Source organism: Onychomys torridus, chromosome 7, assembly GCF_903995425.1.
Source record: "Onychomys torridus chromosome 7, mOncTor1.1, whole genome shotgun sequence".
Lineage (NCBI taxonomy): Eukaryota > Metazoa > Chordata > Mammalia > Rodentia > Cricetidae > Onychomys > Onychomys torridus.
Genome location: NC_050449.1, coordinates 47536919 through 47555481, shown reverse-complemented (window position 1 = coordinate 47555481; position 18563 = coordinate 47536919). Strand labels below are relative to the sequence as shown.

General features: G+C 46.5%; 1 protein-coding gene across 1 annotated transcript in view; it reads left to right on the top strand.

The window, feature by feature from the left end:
• Positions 1-2449: 2449 nt before the first annotated feature.
• The window catches only part of Tnfaip8l3 (TNF alpha induced protein 8 like 3), a 43777-nt gene continuing 27663 nt past the window's right edge, over positions 2450-18563 (top strand). Inside the window, exon 1 of the mRNA XM_036191762.1 lies at positions 2450-2754. Within this exon, the coding sequence (XP_036047655.1) occupies positions 2703-2754 (52 nt within the window). The 5' untranslated portion in view covers positions 2450-2702. The remainder of the gene's footprint in view (positions 2755-18563) is intronic.

Here is an 18563-nt window from a genome sequence, read left to right as displayed (position 1 = left end):
ATAGGGTACCTGTCCGTGAAACATATCCAAACAAATAAATAAAAACAAAAACAGACCTACCAAGTATAAGGAAACAAAGTACACAGCACAGAGAAGAACTTGTATTCCTGTTGTTGAATTTAGACTCAGCCTTTAGAGATGCTGTGTGTATGTGTATGTGTGTATGAGAGACAGACAGACAGACAGACAGATGCACACAGAGAGAAATCTGTGGTGCTGGGAACTGAACTCAGAATCTTAGACATGCTCGGTGGCAAGCAGTCTACGCTTAAGCCACAAGCTTCCCGTTCCAAATGCCTTCAGCCCAATGCACTCACTGGGTGAAGTCACCATTACATGTTCCCTCTCTGAAGTGGCTAGAGCAAATTTGTAAAAATTCTTCACTCATTTCTTTTATTTATTTTTTTTTTTTGAGGCAGGGTTTCACCCTTCAGGACAGTCTGACCTGTAACTCACTATGCAGCCCAGGCTGTCCTTGAACTTGTGGCCAGTAGTCCTGTCTCAGCCTCCCAGTGCTGGGTTTATGGGTGTGAGAGGTCAGATCTGGCACAGCAAACTTTTTAAAATGACGCAGCCGTTTCTTTTCTGAGCATTCACTTGGACCCAATTTTCCATTCCCCTTTGATTTTTATTTTAAAATAGGGTTTTGTTTTTACTTTTTTTCTACAGGAGACCCGTTAGACCGAAGAATTTATGTTCTTCCCCTTATCAAACACTAACACTGTACCAGCCGTTGCTTCCACACCTACCACTTTTACTCCTTCACAGAGGACTGTGAAGGAGACGCAGATACAGGAGGAGACTGAGAAAAGCTGGGCCACGTGCCCAAGAGTACACTTCTTATCTAGGGACTTTTTGATTTTTTAGCATTTCATCAGATCCAACTTTTATCACTGAGGCCAATGAGTCTGGTCTTCCAGAAAACTTTCCTCTAGAACATAAAGTAGAGCTGTATTGATGTTCTGTGAGGTCTACCTCTCCCTAAAGGAGCTAGTTACCGGCTAGATGAGAAGCCAAAGCTTGCCTGGACCGCTGGGCCACAACTGAAAGCGGCAGCTGTCCACTCCCACAGCCTTGATTAGAGTCCTCTCTCGTGCCCTTACTGGAACTGAGACCCAGATTCTGCATTTGTAAAATGGGCTTGACTGTAGGTTGAATGGATACAAGAGCCAAATTTCAGCTGTGTTTCCCATCTCCAAAATGCAATTTCAAATGGTTCGACCTATGCATTCCTGGGTCTTAGCTCGGAAGAAATGAGTGCTCGGAGGACACACTGGGAATCCGGTACCTCTAAGTGGGCGTTCTCTTCCTGATTTCTTTTCTCTCAGGCCAATAGTTGGCGATCGCTGTAGGCAGTTTAGACTCAAGAAAAGCAGGCTTGAGGTTATGTGAATTTTCAAGCCTATAATAGAGGAATACAATGAAAGCCTGTGCGTGCTCAGAAATGAACAGCGGCTTTCCTGCTCAGTGTGCTTCTCCTCCATGGCTTGGTCTCTTGATTAGATAATAAATTAACTTTTTTAAAAAAGAAAATGAAAGGGGATGTTGAGAAAGTTTAGTAGTTTGCATTTAATCCCATCAGCAAGAAAAGGTTCCTCCTCAGCTCCCAGGCCGGGAGGACACCGGGTATCCATCATTCTCTTTCACCTAACCCTTCAGATAGGATCTCCAACTGAACCTAGAGCTAGGCTGACAGCGTGTCATCCTCCATGGGGTTACAGGTACCTGTGGGGGCCACGCAGGACGTTTTAATTCAGTTCCTCAAGCTTGAACACCAAGCGTTCTTACCCCCAGCCGTCTCCCCAGAAAAGAAAACGTTTTAAAAATCAATTCATGCCTCTTGAGCTGGAGTCAAAAATTGGCACTGGAGCATGATTGGCAGGGTGGGTCCAGCCTTCCAGGCCAACTCAGGCTGGGCCCTCACCCAGCTCTCAGAACCAGCTCGGCAGGCCACGCCCACGCCGAGAAGAGCAAGAACTGAGAACTGGGGGAGTTATCTCTACCTGACTAGTTGTTTACTCCCTCACTAGGCATAAGGCCCGCTGCTTGTTTCCTTACCAGCGAACCGGCATTATATATCCCACACTATTCCTGCAAGGCCATTCGCCCACTTTTCCACGCGAGGAAACAGACACACGGAGATTTCACTCAAGTGTCTAAGGGGTGAAGTTGAACTAAAACGCGTGCAGCCTCACAACCCTAAACCCTAACAACAACTCCTTTTTTAATGATCAGAAGTGATTTTTCACTGAAGAATCTTGCAAACTTTGCCACACCCAAAGAAAGGGGCTTCTGGCTTCCAGGACCCGCACCACCTCGCCAAGCTCCCATTCCAGGGCTCTGGGTGTAGAGGAACCCTGGCTACTTAATCCCAGCCAGGAGCCGTGGGGCACTGGACACTCCTCCTCCCCCTCCCTCACGCCCTACCCATTCCCGTCCCCCTCCTGCTCCCCCCCCCCCCCCGCCCCACTACCCTCGCGTGCAAGCACGGGCGGGCGGCGGGCGGGCCACAGGAGCAGGCTTGGCCTCTGCCGAGCCGCCCCCTGGCCCTAGTGTCTGGCCACACACTGCCCACTCTGCACCGTCCCGGCTCCAGACTCTTTGCAGCCCATACCGAGTGTGCCGCGGCCACCCGAGCCGGGACGCCGGCCCCAGCGCCCCGCAGGCGGGCGGTGGTGGATGCGCGGGCGGAAGCCCACAGTATGGATTCAGATTCTGGAGAGCAGAGCGAGGGCGAGCCTGTGACTGCTGCAGGTAGCGAGGGGCAACCCTGCCGGGAGGGCCGGGGTTGGAGAGGAGGGGAGGCCAGCGCAGGAAATAGAGAGTATTTCTCGGAGCTGCGGGGGGCAGGAGGCCGGTCCCCCAACAGCCTGAGCTCTTCCAGACCGAGACTGGGAACTGGCTTTGGGGCATCCTCCTACCCCACTGCACTTAGGTGCATCGGAGGGACGAGAGGGACATTTGCCCGTGGATCGCACTGTAGCGGGGTCTTCAGCGGCGGCCTTGAGGCGCACTGCTGGGTGGGGTGGGGGAGGGCTCGAGAAATCTGAGCCTCGTAGTTTTCTGCGGAAACCGGCGCAACCCTTTTGAAGAAACTTTCCGTGTGTTGCCGGGTCCTCCATCGTGGGGGCTGTGAGGTCATGCATGCTTCAGAGTCGGTGGCAAGAAAAGACCGGTGGGTAGAACTCAGGACTCTTGGCTCGGCTTGTGTCTGCGGTTCTTGAGACGGCTGGGCAAGTCTGTGCAGAAGTGTTAGCCCATCCCTGCGGCGGCGTGGCTAGCGGAGAAGGGCCCTGGACAAGGGGTCCGTGACACGCAGAGCTGCCCTTCCCCTTTAAGAGGCGCCACGGGCTATTCATAATCAATCGTTACGGAAGCGATTGGATAGGTGGCTGCTTATTAGGAGAGAAATGAATGTCCTCCTCCGCCTTTTCCCTGTGCTGAGCAACAGGAGGAAGCTGCCCACGACCATGGGTCTATTTTCCACCAGGCTTAGGCTACCTCCACCAGCAGCTCTGCCCCTCCTGGCCCTCACCCGGGGTCCAGGCTCGGGATCTCTCACTTTCTATCTGCAAGCATAGTTCTGTGCACCTAGCACAGCCCTGAAAGTTTGATTGCCCCACAGACTGTGACTGCCTGCTGGGAGCCTCCTCACACAAACCTATACACAATCTTCACACTTTCCAAGGCATGTTGGAGAGCCAAGAGTGGGGACGGATTGGTGGAAGGCCTGTTAGATCAGGTGTGGGTGTAGGAAACACATGTTCAGGAATCAGGGTAGGATGACCTCTAGCTGGGGGGGGGGGGGGTGTTCTTGTTTGTCTCTAATTTTTTAATCTCCATTTTGCAGAGGTCGAGGTTTATGAAAGGGCTTGTTCAGAGTCCTAGCCATGGGCCCTGGAACTTACCTTTCTGAACTGTGCTTACTCCTGGCTATGGTCCACAACTTAGAGTGCGTAGGATTCATGGGGCAAGGTTCGCAGAAAGGGAGATGCGTGAGGATTCCAATAGCTGTGTGAGGGGCTCCTGTTCAGTGTAGTATGTGTGGAGTTCCCACACCCCATCCTTTTGCATGCATGTGTGTTGCTGTGACTTTAAGGCTCCCAGATTTTGCTTCACAGGTGGCTTTTGGATCTTCTCTAATCATGTCATCCAATAGGAGTATTTAATAGGTATCTGTGAGTATCTAAGTATATTTCCAGAGCTTGGAGTAGACGGCCGCCAGACATGTTGTCACTGACACTTCAGCAATCTCAGTAACTTTGCCACGGTCCACCAACTTATTCTGTGGGTGGAAGCTAGGGGACTGGGGAAGCTAGGGGGAAGGCAGGGAAATATCTAAAAAGGAAAAGGGAGCAGGGGAGACTCCAGGGCTCTTGGTAGTCAATGGAAAAGGGAGAGAAAGCATACATGCTGGTATGCCCTCCCCCACACCTGCTGCAGTTCTGAGCTCTGTCCAGGTGACTGACACTTTGTGTGAGAAGGCCACTGCATGGTAGCAGCATACATCATCACTCAGGTCAGATGTGCCTTGAAGAGTCGGGCAGCCAGCTCCCACAAGCTGTCTCCATTTGTTTGCACCTTACTGTTTCCTGCAGTCACTTCTTTCCTTGTGTGCGCGAATCTCACGACTTGAACATTTATTTTAATGTCATGAGCCATTATGCTAAATGGCATTTAGTCTCACTCATTATTTTCAGTCTGAAAGTGTTCCCCTTTGTGACAGAGCTCCAGAATTAGTGTTGTTTCTCCATCTTGCTTTGCTTGCACCCTGTCAAACTGACAGTGTTTTTGCAGAGTCAGAGACAACTTCAGTGGCAGACACTCACCCATGGAGGCTGACCTTTGTCCTAAGGAGAAAGTGGATCTCCTCCAGGCAGGAGCCTGTAACTGGGGAAGATGGCGGAGGGTGCTCCTGTGCATGCATACATGCCCGCTTTGTAGGGAGTTGAGCTGTAAGGACTGCCCCTCTGCATGTAAGATGCCCTTGATAAGGTCAAGAAAATAAACTCCAGAATGAGAAAGACCTTCGTGTCCCCCTCGGGGCGAGTTACTTCTCTTCCCACCATAGCACTACCAGGACCAAGTAAATAACACCTGGAAAGTGTTCTTGGCCATGTCAGTAAATGACAGCTGTCACTTTACCCAACTGAGCTATCTCTAAGAACCCCACTAAATAATTGATCCTAGTGCCTTGCAGAGTAAAAATTGCAAGGCATGTACATACACATATGCATATATATGTGTATGCGTGCGCGCATATTCAATATATATTTAGTATAATTGTCATGAGTCCACTGATTAGCTGACAGGATTTTGAATTGTCTTCTCCGCTTACACATGAGTGCAGGGGGGATTTTTAGTTTACTCCTCCCCTTCCCTCCTCCCCTTCGAGCTCATCAAGATGGGGACATGGTGACCCCCTGCTTTCACCATCCTCTTCTTGGCTCTAGGGGTTGTTGTAAAAGGTGGAGGCCACCTCAGCCAGTCCACCTGCTGATGTAGACATGGCAGCCCCCACGTGTTGTGCTACTCCAAGTGGAAAGTGGGTGATAGTCTCCTCCCAGATCTCGTCTCACCCCATGAAACTCTTCCCACTACCCAGGCGGCAGGCGATACAGGAGGTATTCATGGCCCTCTTGAACTTGCCCGTGGTGGAGTGAGGCAGTTTCTGTAGACTTCTTGCTTTTTACAGCTTTAAGAGAGACTCTTCGAAAGCTCCTCCCATTTTGTGTGGGGTAGACTCATTGAGTAACAGACACCCTGGGCTCCGGAGGGTTGGGGAAGAGAGGTTTGAGGGTGGCATTTGTAGAAACCCCCCTCCAGGAGGCACAGGATGATGTTTCTATGTCAGCCTGCTGTCTGCGTCCCTCCTGCTTTTCTGTCGTTTTGTGGTTCCTTCTGTGATTAGGAAAGCAGCAGAAATTATGGAACACTGGATTTGCTCCCGAGACTCAACTTGGCAGTCTTCCGGTGGGCAAATCTATCATCCATCGCTCAGAAATCCCTAGGCTTGATGTATTAATTGTAAAGGGAACGAGAATCGTTCCTAAGAAGCGACAGGGGAGTAGCATTAGTGATATCAGTCTTTTCCTTTCTGGCTTGGAAAACACAGAGAGTCTGTCTACTCAGCCAAAGGCAAAGGGCTTCTTGAACCCCTGACTTCCTGGTCCAGGAGAGTCAGGCTGATTGTACCTGATGCTGCAGAAAAGCATTTCCATGTGATGGAGTCTGTGTGGGGGATGGTTGCTTCTAGAGAAAAAAAGAACTAGGAAAATGGCAGGCCCCAAGTGCCTTTCCTGTTTCGCTGGCTCCTCAGCTCGATCCGTGCAATGAGCAGTAATCGGTAGATGTAGTAAATTATCAGGAGGAGACAGACACTCCAGGAGCTAGATAGTTTGAGCAGAAGAACAGGTCAACAGGGAGGCAGCTGGAATCCTGGGAGTTCACAGGAAATAAAACAAAGTCAGTCTAGGGCAGACTAACTGGAAAGTCTTGAAAACTTGGGAAGGGGTGTCCCGTGATTGTTGGACAGAGGCATGGCCAACAGAAAGCCATCTCCAGACATCACTTCTTGCGGAGATGAAGAAATGCAGGGATTACTGAGACTCTGCTTTCAGAGGATGAACCCAACACTGGAGAGGGCAGTGGTGGGAATGCAGGACACAGAGGAGGATGCAAGTGGCACTGAGGGGCAGCAGCAGAAGGTAGTTACAGATGGCACCAGAGCAGTGAAAGGAGACGGAAAGGAGACAGTGCTGGGCTGGGCTGAGAGCGGGAGGGCTGAGTGAAAAGTGCCCTGGAGGCAGAGAAATGCTGGGGACTGACTCTGGACCCAGCCAGTGTTCTCCAAAACCATATTCCTTCAGGCATTTGACAGGGATGTTTTGTTTGCAGTGTCTTTTCTTTGGATCTAAAGGAAACTCTGCAGGTGCATTTGTTGTGAATGTTAGGGGGTCTGCTGGTTCCCAGTGTTGGGTTAATGGTGGAGGCTGTTAACTACTCTTTGCTGACAGATTAATGATGAGCGAACTGGCCAGCTGAAGGCAGGGATGGCCTAGGCATGCTGTACCATTTGGCTGTTTGTCAAGTTCCTTTTCTTGTTCCTGTTTTTGAAGCCTGAACTGGTTTCTGTCCTGCCCACACAATGAGCCGTGGCTCTTTGATGGTCAGGAATTTGTCTTGTATTTCTGCATATCCTCGGATTCTATGGACGTAGTTTTAATAGGCATCTGATCATCTGGAGGGACTTCCCGGGAGCTTTTTACTGAAGGCCAGGCCAGTGGCAGAAGCCTTCCTTATACAGTAAAACTGTTGACTGTGTTGTTAGGCTTTGTTTACAGTGTTGGGCTATTTCTGCACTATCTTGGACTCTGTTAGAAATGATGAGGAATTGTGAAGAGAGACAACAGTCTGTTCTGTCGCCCAGGGTTGGACATTGCATGGGGGAAGCATGTTAGAGATCCTGATGGCTATAGTGTGTGAAGAGTCTAGATCTCTCTTGCCAGGGGTTACATCCCTGGCTGTCTCTTTTGTTGTCTTCCTTTAGCACTGGCCACAATAGTCAATATTTTATGTCTGTTCCTATAAGGGGCCGTTCTATTCACAAGCTCCCTAAGGGTTAGAACTGGTCCTTTTTCATCTGTATCACCCACCCCCAGACCACCCATGTGCCTTAAACCCAGTGGCAGGTTGCTAGATGGCTGGGTAGCTAGAGTCATGTATGTGTGCGTGGGTAGTGGGTTGTTTCTCCAGGAAGCAGACCACAGAAGTTGGCCGGGGAGGGCTGGTTTGGTTTGGTTTGGGTTTTGAATTTCTTTGGGGATCCGTATCTGTAGAAGAAGAGGTGAGGGGAAGGGAGAGAAGCTGTTTGCAGCATGCCAGGTGGAGGAAGGAATTACTCCAAACTGAATCTGTGAAACTGGGCAGTCCCAGCAGGATGTAGTGGAGGATTTGTTCTCATGGGAAGTTTCTGAAATAGTGTGTATGAATATGTACATAGGAAACCATTTCCTGTGTTATTTTTCTCTTTAAGGAAATATGGTACCTGTGTTTTCATTTGTCAGCCAAATGAAATTCTTGTCACACTCTCCGTTAACACTTTCTCTAATGGGTTCATTCTCCTCCATAGTTACCCCTAGCTTCTACTTTAATCCACGTTTAAATCTCTAGAAAGATACTCTATAGATAATTGTGTTTAGTTTTTCCAGTTAGTTGGCCTCTAATTTATATAAAATGTCTGTGTAGGTGGGTGTTTGGGGTGTAGTCTACGCAAGTCTGTAAGGAGGGCTGAGGGGTATCTCAGTGGTAGAGTGCTTGCCTAGCATGAATACGTGCTTGGATTGATTCCCAACACCATAGAGAGGAAAGGGAAGAAAGGGAGGTAGGGAAGGAACGAAAAAGGGGAGAATTTAAAGAATAAACTTCATTTAATAACCCCTCCCAGGACAAAAACCATAGAAGATGAATAAATACCCTTCCACTCCCATCTCTGTTGAGGCATAAAAATATGCTACTTTTGTTTTCCATCAGAAATGTTCTTTTTGGTTAAATGCTTACTGAGTTTCTTAGACATCATTGCTTGGGAATAAATTTGAGGCTGTTCATGGAAAATCTCCCCGTGTACAGACTATAAAAATGGCAGGCTTGGCAGCACAGAGAGTGCTGGACACACCCTAATAGAAACCAGGATTTTGTAATTCAGTTGTCTGGGAAGAAAAGGAGGCACTTTGGTGGTGTCCAATATCGCCTAAACTAGAGAAACCACAGAGGCCGCCACTGGCTGCTTAGATTCTATTTCTGAAGTAAAACATGCATCCTGTGAACTGCGCTAGACCAAAATGGAAGAAATTTAGTCACGACACACAGCTTTGGGGGAGACCTCCAGCTTATTTCTCGTGTGGTAGAGGCAGCCACTGTTCGTGTGAGACAGCAAGTGCTGTGACCGGTGAGCGCACATGTATGTTCCCTGTTCCCAACGTGGGGCCTGCAGTTCAGCTGGAAAGCTGTAAAATAGGGAATTGAACTGGGGATGGGTGGGAGGTGCTGTTTCTGCAGCCACTGCCTTTGCATCCTGCTTCCTTGGGTTCTATGGGATACAATGAAGAAAGGTAGCGTGCAAAGGCTGGCATGAGGGATTCTGTGGGGAGAGAAGCAAGGACCTGAAGAGGTAAGACAAGAGGGAGAGTGGAGGATGGTTTTGCCACCCAAAGTCCAGCCCTAGAATGGTACTTAATTTTTAAATTTTTACTTAAGTAAAATTTAAGACCTTATAATGGTCTTAGGGATGTGGTTACTTATTCCTGTGGCATTCAATCTTAGACTAACCCTCCTGATTTTCTAGGCAAGGAAATAGAGGTACAGAGTGTAAGTAACTGTCTCAAAATTGTGTCGCCTGTGAGTGAGATGAGGCCAGACCAAGTCCAGGATTGTGTATTAGATTGACAGGTGTCATTAAGTTACTTTGCATATCCTGCTCAGTTCCCTCAGTACCCAGAACCCTGATAACTGGGCCTCCTCTATTAGTTAAGACTTTGTTTCTCCACAAGCCCTGCTGTAAATTATAGACATACTCTGCATTAGTCATAACACATGGGCAAGGATCAACCCACATAGGCTACAGAATGGGCTGGTGAAGGCTGCTCCAGTGGTCTGCTTTCTGTTGCTATAACAGAATGCCTAGAACTGGGTTGTTTATCAAGAAAAGGAGCTTATAGCCCGGGTTTGGGTGTCTAGCACGATAGTTTAGTTACTACTTTTTAGGAACATTATTTTCGGGGGTCATAGGAATGTAAATTCCTGGTAGGTTGTGTGAGAAAAGAGCAAAGAGGAATATTAGACTGAACCTGAAGAACAGATATGCTTTCCCCAAGGAAATAGTTATTCCCAAGGCAACCGTGAAGAGCTGAAAGACAGATTTATTTGGGAAGTGTGTTTATATGAGAACAAGGGCCCCCGTTCTTTAGTGTTCACCCATGGATGTAAACACAACAATAAAACAGCAGACATGATCTGGTTGCAAGCCAGGCAGGCTGAGAACTGGGATTGTCGGCTAGGTCCTCTCCCTAAAACCATATGTAGTTGTGTGGTTCACACATAGGCGTGTAACTATTCTAGGGTCTGAGGTACCAACCTGTGTTCTACTTCACTTTCTGTGCTGAGCACAAGCATCCTGGAGGAAGAAGGCATTTATTTGGCTTACAGGTTACAGTTCACTATCGAGGGCGCCAAGGCAGGAGCTGGAGGCGAGAGGCAGGAGGCACTAACTAACTCAGAGACCATGGAGGAACATGGGTTACTGGGTTCTTCCTTCCTTCCTCAGTTGCCTTTCTTCCACATCTCAGGCTCACCTGCCTGAAGATGGGATCATCCAAACTGGGTTAGGCTCTCTTTATCAATTAGCAATTAAGAAAATGCCCAAAGGCGTACCCACAAGCCAATCTGATGGAGGCAATTCTCAAATTGAAATTCCCTCTTCCCAAGTTAGGTTCAGATTTGTGTCTACCTGACAAAAACTAACCAGTACAATGCACACCTGGTCAACTTTTAATATACAGACACATCACTTTAAACCATAACCTTCCTTTTCCTGTTTGTCTCCAAGATCTCATGTTACTATCAATATAAAACATAGTAAACTTTTTGTGTTTAAGTGGATGTTGAGAGCCCACTCTGCCCGTTAAGAACTTAGAAGAGCATGCCATGGATACACTTGAATATTAGCCAAGAAAAAAGAGTTATTAAAGTTTTCTCTATAGGAATTCACCTTTTCCTCAAAATCTTATAATTCAGACTTCAGCCTTTATATATAGGAGGGTTTTTCTCTAAGCACAAGCTCTTGTATTCCATGTGGAGTTCATTTATATCATGAATAAAGTACCATAGTACCCACAGCCTTTTCTTCCTTTTTATCCCATCTTTTAAGTGTTAGCTGAGTTCTCAGATTGGTAAAACAGACTATTCCCTAGCTTTTAAGTCCTGAGTTCATAAGTGTCATTGTATGATGGCGTTTCCTAAACTTTCCATGACTTGATATTCCATTTGTTGAATTATACAACAACAACAACAACAAAATATAGTGCATCTAAAAGTTCCACTGTCTTAAAAAATCCAGTGGCTTGAAAGTTTAATATTTCTATTAAATATTCAGTTTTTTTTAACTATATGAGCCTATGTATTTTCTTACTCCAGGAGGGAAGAACCAGTCCATAGGAACAATTAATTACATTTATGTAAATTCAACCAACATCTGGGACTCACTCAAGATTTTCTGGGCCCCAAAGGGCTTGGTCAGCTCCATGTCTCTGATTCTCCCATCTGCAACACATACAGCTTATCATCTAGGCTCAGGTTGGCTGTATTCCATACCTCTCTGGCAGACTTCCCTCAGTCCTGGCATCTCCAATATCTTGGGGTCTCCACTGTAACCAGGGCTGCATCTTCATCAAGGGCCTTCCAAAGAGACTGACCCTGCCAACTCTGACAGCCTTCAGCTGCTCTCTGCGACCCCTTCCTGTTTTCTAAGCCAGTACCCCGTGAGAGACATGTTCTTTGCTGAGTTCTGCTGCTAGCTTGAGAGGACTCTCTTGTCCCCTCCTGGACCACAGCTTATGTGTGCTTGTTTTGAGAACATAATCCCCAGAAGATGTTGCCTTCACAATGCTGCTGTTGTATTAATGACAGCTGATTTTCAGCCCCGGGTCACCAGCACCAATTGTCCCAGTAAAGCAGAGGTTTCACGTCAGTGGTGCTGGTCTTCTGTCAATCACATCTGGTTCTTCAGTCCCAGCTGACTAGAAACCACAAGTTCTCGCTCCATAATATTGTAGGCACAGCCCTGACAGTGTTTGCTTCCTTCTCAAACATCACAAGCCAGGTCTCCATTGTCTGCACTGCTCTCCTGCATCACCTTCCAAGCTCCCCACACAGCTCATTAAACTCGGAGAACTTCCAGCCTAATGTTTCAAATACTTCCCGCATTCCTCACCCCCAAACAACTTGGTTGGATCCTTTGGAGCAACACCCTATGTTCCTGATACCGCTATCTGTGAGAGTCTGCTTTCTGTTGCTGTGGTCACCACCACCATCAAAAGAACCTTGTGGAAGAGGGGGTTTGTTGTAGCTTGTAGGTTAGAGTCCATGGTTGAGGGGCACCAAGGGGGAGCTAGAGCCAATAGCTTGAAGTGGAAACCACAAAGGAATGCTCTTGCTGGCTTGCTTCCGGCTCATGTTCAGCTACCTTTCTTACACAGCTCAGGCTGGCTCACCCAGAGATGGTACCACTCACAGCAGGCTGAGTCCTCCTAGCACCCAAGAAAATGCTCAGCAGGCCTGCCCACAGGATGATATGCTGGGGGGAATTCTTTAATGGTGATTCCTGCTGCCTGGGTGTATTTAAGTGTGTCAAGCTGACAAAAAAGGAACCCCCTCACCTCCCTTTCTTCTCTTGGGTTTCCTATTCTGGGCACATTTGCCAGAAGGCTGGCCACCACAGCCCACACCTACGCTTTGCCTAGCAGCTCCTTCCCCTGGGCCAGGCTCTTTCCCTTTGCTCAGAAGAACCCTAAATGTACCTCTAGGATTATTACTTTTTTCTATCTGTAATGCCTGAGGAGTATCTGAGATGTGTCACAAATACCCAGTGACAGGGTTGTCACATGGCTAATTTGCTTTGTGCCCTAGTAGATGTTAGTTTCAAAAAGAAGTGTATTGGCCCCTACTTCTCCAGCTCTGTCGGATCTCTCTTGAGAGGGTTTTTATTTTTTTTATTTAAAGGATAAAATTTGTTGTAAGGAAACTGGGAAATGAATTCCCTTATGTTAAGCTTCTCTCTCTTTTTAGGATTTAACTTCATAATTCACTGATTCAATCTCATCAAGCAAACAGGGACAAAGAAACTTGACAAAAACTAACCAGTACAAGGCCCAGATGAATACGAGGTGAAAATTAAACCTCAATTGCCTTACCTCCTTTTTCTTTTTACTTTGACTAATTCGTCTGGAATCCTGATACTCCTGTCCTTCTCCTTCATTATTGCTATTGTATCCCTTGCAGTACTTTTTTCTTCCAATGCCCCCCACCCCGAGGTGGAGTGGTTGGCTTTGCTCTTCTGACAAAACCTTTCCCTTAAGGAAATACCACTCATTCTTATAGCACAATGCTGAAGATCCCTAAGCGGTCTAACTCAGTCTGGTCCTGAGCAGGACTCATATCAGCCAGGCCTTCTCTCCCTGGACACAGAGTCCTTGAGACACCCGTATCTTGGGTGTCATCTTTTCTCTCATCTTTCCCTGGCTCTGACGACAGCCTCAGCATGAACACAACATAGGACCTCACCTTGTAGTGAAATCAAGACATGGGTGAGGAGATATTACTAACCTCAGTTTACAATGAACAAAAAATATCGGGATGGTTAAATTATCCCAATCACAAATTGTGGGGTATAATTTTACTATTTTAAACTAATGACCCCAAAGGAAGACAAAACTAAAAAACAATTTCAATATTTAGTCAAATGATTCACTGAACAGTCCTGAACGATTAAGTCCATAATGCTTACACATTAAATACATGACAATTATGCATTAAACACTTGGTGAGTACAGACAGTGCAATATTTTTCAGCTCTTTCTTAAGAAAAATTAGTTTGAAGGATATTTATGGATATGGAGAAGAATTTGCATTATTGCACTTCACAAAGAAAGTTTAATAGTCTCTTATCTCAGTTTTGGTGTATGTGTTCATAGGTTTGTATGAACATATGCATATGTACACAACTATGCATACAACCGTTTGTGAAACGTGGGAGTTAAAGCAAAATCCAATGTGACCCATGTCCCTTTTCATGGCTCTTCCTTCTGACTGTCTGGCAATCTTTCCAGTTCTCTCCTGCCTCTTCCTTGGATGCTGACTTCTTCCAGTCCCTCATCTTCCTCTCAGCATTTCTCCACGGGTGCTGGAGGGAGCGAGCCCACCCCTGCCCTCAGCCCTCTCCCTCCCACTGCCCCCCTGGCTTTGACTCCCCTCTTCCTCCGGGGCCTCTGTCTCACCCTCTTCCTTGAGCACACTTGGCCATGGAGAAGTGTAGACAGTCGGTGGTGAGTTCATAGATCCCAGAGCACACTTGGCCATGGGCACTGGAGCTTGACAGGACCTACTGGGGGAGCCTGTGGCCTCTGTTCTTTTGGCTTTCTTAAAGCACAGCCTTGCAGCACCTTGCTGGCCAGCAGTGTGGACACCTGACCCCACCTCCACTCCAAGACTTTCTCTATCCTTGACTTCTATCCTAATTATGACTGACTTTCATCTTCAGGGGTTTTTTTGCTTATATATTTTTTTGCTGATATTGCCTTTATATTTTATTACATTTAAAATTCGGGGAGAAAAGAACATTTAAAATTCAGTATCACAAGATTATATTAGCTTATAGGCTTCTCACCTCCACCATTATTCCATCATTCTAAAGCAAACATCATTAAGGAGTATGTGACAGTGAATAAAATCTGTAGAAATGGTGTCTGTTTCTGAAGCAGTTTGATGGAAATTTGACTGAGGGGTTTATTGTGCATCTTGAAGCTGGGAAAGAAGAGATCATATTGTAAGCCCAGGATTCTTTACTGCCCCCTGCCTCCATGTTGTCCTACCCTAGCCTACCAAACAAAGGCAGCCTATCAGGAAGCTGGTAGGAAAAAGCAATACTCACATTTACCAGTATTGTTAAAACAGTTTTAAATTTCTCTCCATCACTGTTAAAGATTAGCATTCCTTATTGGCCAGGATTTCTTGTCTATACTTACTTTGTTGATTTCTGACATGAAAAAAATGGCTTATTTTATGCATTTTCAAATATAAGATTGTAATAGACTCCACAGAGAATCACTCTTCCACGTAAAGAAGCTCGTTCAGTTTTCAAGTGAAAATCAAAGCAATCAGTTCCATCACTTAGTCCCCCTGCTTATTAAGATGATATCTAGGGGCCAGGTGTGGCCCATGACTAAGAACACTCACTTAACATTGGTGAGGCCCTGGGTTGAATCCCCAGTTGTTGTTTGAGAAGACTTTTCCCAAGGAGACACAATACACATGCCTACTCACCCCAGATAGGGAGTCCATGCCTGATACCACCCAAATCCCAACTTAGTGAACCTATGAGTTTTACTGGGGCTACTTACAGGAGTATGGGTGAGGGGCCACTTACTAGGGCAGAAATGACTCAAAGGCAGCTGCATCACCAAAACCCACTCCAGCATAGGTGACAGCTCACAAAGCTGGGAGCCTGTCATACACTGCACAGCCTGCAGGCAGCTCAGGTTGACTTGGTTAGTCTGAGCTTCCCCGCAGGCAGCTTGGCTGGTCTCAGAAGCTTTGCACCTTAATTGCCTGAGAGTGGCTTCATTTTACTCCTGGGAGGAAGGGGCCCAGTGAGTCATGTTAGTTTCAGGGACTTCCTGAAAGCTATTTTGAGTTGTTTCATTTCTGCCTTAAGGAGCTTCCCTGCAGGATGAAATGTTTCAGTCTTTGAGGAAACTCCTTCACAGCACCAGTGCAGGCATACATACAACAACAACAATAACAACTGGAAGCAGTTATCCTGTTGCTCATAAGTGAATATAACCAACTTGACTTTTAAAACAAGAGAGCAGAGAGTATAAGGGAAAGAATGGTTGAGATGGAGGTAAATTCCTAGAGAAGCAGATGTTGTGCTAAGAATAACATGCAGGTCCTCTTGAGACCAGCAAATTACACACTCACACCCCCACCTCAGGCTTTCTTCTCCCCCAGTAGCAGGATGGGCCAAGGTCCACAGGTGAGCAAGGAGATCTGTTTCCAACCATTCTCAGTGTTTTGTTTTGCTGTTAAAAATTCTTTAGGCTTAGATCTTAGAAAACTTTCTAGGATAGAGCTTACTGGTAGAGAATTGCCTAATATGCACATGGCCCAGGGTTAAAAGGTGGGGCAGAGAAGAAAAGAACTCTATAAAATTATCTCTGGGGGTGAATTTCTTCCTAAAAACCTGAAAATAAGTAACTGTGAGAGTCCAGTGATGGATGGGGATATGGTGGTTTGAAAGAAAATGCCCCCCATAAAGAATGGCACTATTAGGAGGTGTGGTCTTGTTGGAGTGGATGTGGCCTTGTTGGAGGAAGTGTGTCACTGTGGGGGCAGGCTCTGAAGTCTCATATATGCTCAAACTGTGCCCAGTGTCACGGTTGATTCCTGTTGCCTGAGGACCAAGATGTAAAACTCTCAGCTCCTTCTCCAGAACCGTGTCTGCCTGCATGCCGCCATGCTTCTTGCCATGACGACAATGGACTAAACCTCTGAAACTGTAAGGCAACTCCAATGATATATTTTCATATGTAAGAGTTGCTGTTGTCATGGAGTCTCTTCACAGCAACAGAAACCCTAACTAAGTCAGTGAGACATCTATGTCAATCCTCCCCAAATCCAGGGGACACAGAGTGTTAAGAGCTGGAAGGTGGGGAGCAGTGCTGTGAAATGCTGTCCACTGGACACAACATGGCTTTTGTACACATGAACTCACAGGAGCTGTGGTCACTGGGGCAAGATCTGTGTAGATCAAGCCAGTTAAGAATTCCAGCATGGACTGAGGAGGGCCTCCTGATGCCCCACCCTTGGCCGAAAAGACACTGACAGTTGATGACTCTCCTTTAGGAGTGTGGCCACGGGGAGGTTCCTATGCCCTAGTGGATAACCTCATGCCTATGTTCATATGAGTATAACTGACTCAGAGTGTTTTTAAAAAGGACATGAAGTTGGGAAGGAGATGTGATGGGGATATGTCCTGTGGAAAGTTGGAGAGATGAACTGAGTTGTGGATATGCTCCAGATATATAAATGTATGAAATTCTCAAAGAATAAATATCTTTAAAACTCTTTGGTGCTGGAGAGATAGCTACATAGTTAAGAGCACTGGCTTCTCTTCTAGAAGCCCTGAACTCAGTGCCCAGCATTGCTTACAGATTTGGTGGCTTTCCGCTGCCTATAACTTGCTCCTGAGGATCTCACAGCTTCTTAGGGCCTCTGGGGATACCTGCACACATGTAGCATACAATCATATAGACATACACACATTTAAAAATAGTCTCCAAAGTTCATTATAGTGATGAGGACCTATAGTCCCAGCACTTGGGAGGCTGAGGCAGGAGGATTGCTTGGGCCCAGGAGTTCGAGATCAACCTGGACAATATAGTGAGAAGCTATCTAAATAAATAAATAACAAAGAGTCTTAAGGGATTGGCGATACAGTTGTTGGAAGACTTGCTTAGCATGTGTAAACCTCCTCTGTCTCTCATGTGTTCATATCTGTCTGATTGTCATAAGCTGGTGAGAGTGGCTGAACAAGGTTGGACAAGGACTAAGAGCATCTGACCCTGTGGTTAGAAAGGGAGGCTGAGTGGTAGCACAGTGCTTGTACATGCCATGGCACAGAGGTGGAGGTCAGAGGACAACTTTGCAGAAGTCAGTTCTCTCCTTCCACTACATGAGTTCCAGGAATTGAACTCAGCTCATCAGGCTTGACAGCGAATTCTGTTACCAGATGAACCATCTGGTCAGTATTCCCCGCACCGGGCTTTTCTTTTTTAAGAAAGGGTCTCATTATGTTTTCCAGACTGGCTGGCTTTCAACTTGTGATCCTCCAGCCTCAGACTCCCAAATCTTTAGATTACTATAGATGTACTGTCTCCTTTTCCCCTACAGCATCTCTGGCCCTCCCATTTTCTCGACCCTGGGTTCCTGCACAGCCCCACAAGCCCTCCAGTAGAAATAAAGGAGGAGTAGAACCTCCAAGTGCAGCAGCCGGCTCTAGAGACTGGTTCTGACTTCACAGTCTTAGCCTACCAGAGAATAAAAACAAGACTGTAGCACTGTAGTAGTTTTTAAAATCATGACCTTGAAAGCTGGATGGTCCTTTGTACGCTTGAGGTAAATGAATTTTGATAGAGTTCTGGACCCATCAAGTGTGGAGATGGAATAAAGTCATTGTGAGACATGCTAGATCTCAGAAACAGAGGAACTTTCCATTACCCCTCTCATGGAGAACCACCAGAGCTTGGGAGTCAGCCAACCAGGTCCTCAGGTGCAATATAATTTCTGCCCTTTTTTGTGCCTTTACATTTAAATGGTTACAGTTTAAATGTTTATTTAAAAATCTACATACAATTTTATATTTTGCCTTTTGACCCTTTGTTCTCTGGCTTTTTAAGGTGTTTGTTGGTATATATTCTGGACAAAGTGCCTATTGTGGTTTGAAAATAATGTCTCCTACAGGCTCATGTATTGGATGTCCTGAGCTGGGAGCACTGTTTTTGGAGGCTCTGGACATGTTAGATGGTAGGGCCCACATAGATGAAATAAATCATTAAGGCTGTGTTCTTAGGTTTCTCTTCTTCTGCCCTTTCCTTTCTCTTTGCTTCCTCTCTGCCCATAGATGAACAGCCTGGTTTTTTTGTTTGTTTGTTTTTTTACCCTCTGCACGCTCTTGCTGCCATGATGCTCTTCCTAAGTTCCTGGGGCCAAGCAACTATGGACTAATCCTCTAG